The 5,216-nt window shown below is 44.7% G+C and overlaps 1 protein-coding gene across 7 annotated transcripts in view; it reads left to right on the top strand.

Annotated features, from left to right (window-relative positions):
- Agtpbp1 (ATP/GTP binding protein 1) overlaps positions 1–5,216 on the top strand; it is a 120,784-nt gene that overhangs the window by 105,880 nt on the left and 9,688 nt on the right. For 6 of the 7 annotated variants that reach the window (XM_021215450.2, XM_029547301.1, XM_029547304.1 and 3 more), the window contains 2 exons: positions 1,611–1,787; positions 3,107–3,267. In XM_021215450.2, coding sequence (XP_021071109.1) covers positions 1,611–1,787; positions 3,107–3,267 — 338 coding nt within the window. The remainder of the gene's footprint in view (positions 1–1,610; positions 1,788–3,106; positions 3,268–5,216) is intronic. The other variant, XM_029547306.1, reaches the window with a different exon arrangement.

Raw genomic sequence — 5,216 nt, 5'->3', positions numbered from 1 at the left:
TGTGTGCACACCCTCTGTCTCTCCTGCAGTATCTCTGTGTGTGCACACCCTCTGTCTCTCCTGCTGCATCTCTGTGTGTGCACACCCTCTCTCTCTCCTGCAGCATCTCTGTGTGTGCACACCCTCTCTCTCTCCTGCAGCATCTCTGTGTGTGCACACCCTCTGTCTCTCCTGCTGCATCTCTCTGTGTGTACACCCTCTCTCTGTCCTGCTGCATCTCTGTGTGTACACATCCTCTCTCTCTCCTGCAGCATCTCTGTGTGTGCACACCCTCTCTCTCTCCTGCAGCATCTCTATGTGTGCACACTCTTTGTCAGTCCTGCTATATCTCTGTGTGTTCACACCGTCTGTCTGTCCTGCTGCATCTCTCCTGAGGAAACAGAGTCTGGTCATGTTAATTCCCGTAGTAACAGAAGTGAAGTGTGTTTCCATGTTTGCTTATTATACTATCCCTTGGAAATGCTCTTGTTTATATTTCTGGCTCTTGTACTGTTCATCAATTATTACTGTTTTAAAAATAAGAACTCATGTGCATAACAGATTTTCTATTTTTTTCTGTTTTGAACTATTTAAAACTGTTGTTGTTGTTGTTGTTGTTTTTCTCTTTCTGATGGCACTGGGTTAGAACTCAGGGCCTCTGGCATGATGAGCAGGGGCTGAACTCCTGAACTGCACCCTCAGCCTTGTTGAGTTTTAAAGTTGCTTCTATGTTTAAGTCAACCAGTGAAGAGCAGCTCAGGTTATTGTCACCATGCGCAGCTGAGCCAGTGTTACTGATGATCGTCTGTCCTGTCTAGGATGATCGTCTGTCCTGTCTAGGAGTAGTTCTGCTTTGGTTCTGCTCCTGAACCCTCTTTGCAGAGTGCAGTGTGTTTCTTGCATTCTGTCCCTGTCTGGGTCACTGCAGATATATGGGCCACATTTAGGCCACATTGGCATCTGTGGGATTGGTTCTCCAGACAGACTTTTTTGTCTGTGTGTGACAGTTTTTCAGGGTTTGTTCACATGTTCACATTTTCAGATAAACTTGAGAATAATTTTAAGTTAGAAAAACATTGTTCCTGCTTTGGTTATGATTTCATTGCCTGTGCTAGCTCTGTCTGTCTTCTGTCTGTCAATCTAGAGGTCATTGACATTTCATGTTAAATCAGCTAGCCTTTCCTGGGCTAATTTGTTTTTAAAATTGAAGCATGTTTTTCTTCATATTTTATGTGCTTGTATATTATTTGCTCTGTGTGATTCTGTATGTGTGTGTCTGTGTGTGAGTTTGTACTTGTGCATGTGTGTTTTCACAGGAGCCAGCAGAGAGTGTAGGGTCCTCTGGAGCTCCACTTAGCTGACAACAGCCAGTGTGGGTCTAGGACGTAAACTCCGGGCTTCTGCGTGAGCAGCAGGCACTCCGAGCTGCAAAGCCATCTCTTTAGCTGCCTTCTTTATCTTTGTAACCAGGCCTTTTGGTAAATGCTTATAAGTGTATACTTTGTACATTACCTGCTACTATCTGGAATAGCAGAAAGGTCTGAATAAGGTGCTGGAGCAGTGGGGAGGGCGCACCTACTTAAAGATAGAGCAGTGTTTGAATCAATGACCTCTCGCTTACTGTTTTACAGACTTTGCCGAAGATACTGAGCCACATTGCTCCGGCATTTTGCATGAGCAGTTGTAGCTTTGTGGTGGAAAAATCCAAAGAATCCACAGCTCGGGTTGTCGTGTGGCGGGAAATTGGAGTTCAGAGGAGCTACACCATGGAGAGTACTTTATGTGGCTGCGATCAGGGTAGATACAAGGTAAACACTGGGGATGTTTAACTGTTCAAACTTAAGAGTGTTTGTGAGTGTGTGCTCTTGAGTGCAATGCCCAAGAGGCTCTGGAGCGGCTCTGCCCCTCAGTTGTCAGCTGTGCCATGTGAGTGCAGGAATGGAGCACTGCCCTCTGCAAGAGCACGGAGCCCTCTCTTCAGCACAGGAGCTTAGCTGGAAAGACACCGATGCACATAGTTACAGGCGAGGACAGCACCCCTCTGGGGTATGCTCTCCTGACTCGGAAGCCGTCCTTAAATGTGCATCTTTCTTACTGAGCTGGGCGTCTCACATAAGTAGCAGGATTGTGCTTGTGTTTGTGTGGATGCCAGAAAAGCATGTGGGGCGTCTCCTCCATTAGAGCTGTCCTCGGCCTTCCCAATGCTGCGCCTTCCACTGGAGTTTTCTGTTGCAGTGAGTCCCAACCATAAATTATTTTGTTGCTACTTTATAACTGTAACTGTGCTACTGATATGAATCACAATGTATGGGTCAGGGGTCATCGTGGAGTCTGTCCTTGCTTGGCTCTGATGTCATTCACATCTACAGCTTTGATGGTGTAAGGCCTTCAGTTGTTTTCATGGTTCATTTTTGTATCTGGAAAATAAATGATAACCCATGTAGTCACAATCAATATTTGTGGATTTATGGTGGCATTTAATGTCTGATGACCTTATGATGCATACTTGAGAAGCAGTTTAAGGGGATGGAGTTGATATGGACCCAGGTTGAGGGGGTTCTCTTCTGGGCACTCTCATCTCTTTCCTCACGGAGTGCTATGCATGAGTGTCTGAGGTAAGGTCCAGAGATGCAGAGTTCTGACTCGAATGCTGTGCATCAGCACTGACACATGGGCAAGAGGGATTTAGTCATTAAATTCCAAGCTCACTTATCCCCTCAGATTGTCGGTACAAAGTGAGTGGGAGTAGGTATTTTACTACATAGCCAGGAGTGAGTCTTCTTCAGGACCAGAACTGAGTCTGCACTTTAGGATGCTCTGTGAGAGCCAGGGATTGTAGCGCATAGCATGTGTGTGTGTGAGGAAGGTCAGTTAGGGGTACAGCAAGACCCTGTCTAAAAACAAACACCACCAGAGAACAGCAGAGAGTTACTATCCTTCAGGCCAGCCTATTATCATCCAGAGTCACTCACGTCGCCAGGACCTTCTCAGTGTGGTACGTGTCCCTACCGCCATAGCTGTGTCTCACTCTTGTAAATGTCGTTATCATTTCCTTGGCTAGGACTGTAATAAGCTGCATCCGAGGACAGCAAAGATTCTGAGAGTCTGTGTTTTACTTTATTTCTAGGGTTTACAGATTGGGACTCGAGAATTGGAAGAGATGGGAGCAAAATTTTGTGTTGGTTTATTGCGTTTGAAACGACTGACTTCTCCATTGGAATATAATCTGCCCTCCAACCTGCTTGACTTTGAAAATGACTTAATTGACTCAAGCTGTAAAGTGACTAGGTGGGACACTCCTCTTTCTTTCTCTTTTCCCTAGGTGTTTTCTGCTAGTAAGACCTCATGCACACAGTCACAGGCCAGTGCAGCGCTCCTGAGAGTGAATAACACATTTACAGTTAGTATGCATAGGGCAACCTGCCTAATACTTGTTCCTAATTGTAATGTCTGATGCTCAAATAGCACTGGAAGGAGAGAACCTTCTGCTTTGAACCTTACTTTGAACTTTAGTAACTGTAATAATTTACTTTTAACCAAAAAACAAAAAAACAACAACAAAAACACTAGCAGTGGAGAAATAGTACATTTAGATATCTAAATTAAGGAGGCTTGGGATTGTGTTTTTATTTCACAAGACATTTTATTTTGTTGCAGTAGGCATACATCAGATGGCTTTCCAGTAACCTGATTATATATTGGAAATAGCTGAATTTAGCATGTTTGACAATTTATTCTTTCAAATGTGTCCTAAATAGTATTTTCTTTTAAAATACATTGTGCATGACATTTAAACCATTTGTCTGTTTAAACAATGCAGTGTTAGAATCCTTAGTCGTTCTGTCAGACTTGGCATTCTGTCTTGTGGAGTGTCAGTGTAAGAGAAGAACAGTTCTGTGTTCTAGGCCCTTGATGACTTGAGTTGTTGGGTGTCAGTTTGCTGCTGTGTTAATTTATCAGTGTGCTGTGCTGTGGATCATGGTGGCAGGTTCCATGCTGTGAGACACTGGGCTCTCTGTAGATGTGGTGTTCACTGGCAGCCAAACCACAGTGCAGGCAAATATGGAGGTCACGGTGATGCTCTTGGGCAGTCAGGTGGCCAGTGGAAAAAGCGATTGTCTGCAAGCCTGAACGACCTGTGTGCAGCTCTTAGAGCTGTGCTCAGGGTAGCTGAGAGACTCCTGAGCGTCTCTGACCTCACGTGCTCAGTGCTGATCAGTGTGGATGGGGGTCAGCTTCTGTGAAGGTCAGACATGGGCTTGAACCCAGTGTTACTTACTGCGGTATATGAAAAGAGGTTGCTTGGCTCAGACAGTGCAGTGGACCAGCCTTGGTTATTAGTGATCTATACATGGTGGCCACTAGCCCTTCCCTCCAGCAGGCTCAGTCTCTCAAAAGGAAGAAGTAAATATTTTGAAAAGTGTCTGTTTAGAAGAATTGTACTGCTGAGTGCTGCCAGACCACGGTTAGCATTTACAATTGCACTTCATTCTGTTTTCTTCTGTAAGTCTGCTTTATTTGGTATCATGGGGAGATCATGCGGTCTCAGACTTTCTTGAAGTACAGGTTGAGCATATCTTATTCTCATTGCTATGTCTGTAAAAGTACCCAGCAGTCTGCAGTTGAGATGGGGTGGTTTTGCAGTAGATTTTCACCTTTCTTTTCTTCTGTTTATTGAGTTAAACTATTAAATAATCACCCGCTTCTTGACCCAGGCCACCATTCTTCTCTCTGTCCTAGTTTTGCCCAAACTTGTGACTTCTTTCCTTTGACTCTCACATTCTAATGCTTGTGTGGTTTGCAGGTCCTCAGTCTAAGTCTGCCTCCATCACTGAGTGAACGTAGATCATTCTTGTTAGGCAGGAGTGCCGGGGTGCCGGGCGAGCGGCATTGGGTATGTGTGGGGCTTCCTGACTCTGAGTTTCAGAACCTTTGCACTGGCCACCTGTTAAGAAGTTTCCTAAAGTTTCCTATTGCAAACGCAGTTTTCCTCTGTTAGTAATAAGTTTTTCATTGGGATTGCTTTACAGCTATGCCTGTGTCCTCTTTCTCATCAAACTTCTAACTTAACATTTTAAAAATACATGTGTGTTGGACGTGTAATTTAAAGTTTAGTTGGACTTTAATTACTGCTGCCATTTGTTTATCTTGGGCTCAGAATTACGTTGTCCTCTCCCCACTCTTGCATGCTTCTGTGCATGCACACGCCTCTCTGCCCTCCCCACTCTTGCACACGC

The sequence above is a fragment of the Mus pahari genome, chromosome 16 (assembly GCF_900095145.1).
Source record: "Mus pahari chromosome 16, PAHARI_EIJ_v1.1, whole genome shotgun sequence".
NCBI lineage: Eukaryota > Metazoa > Chordata > Mammalia > Rodentia > Muridae > Mus > Mus pahari.
This window is presented reverse-complemented; position numbering and strand designations above follow the sequence as displayed.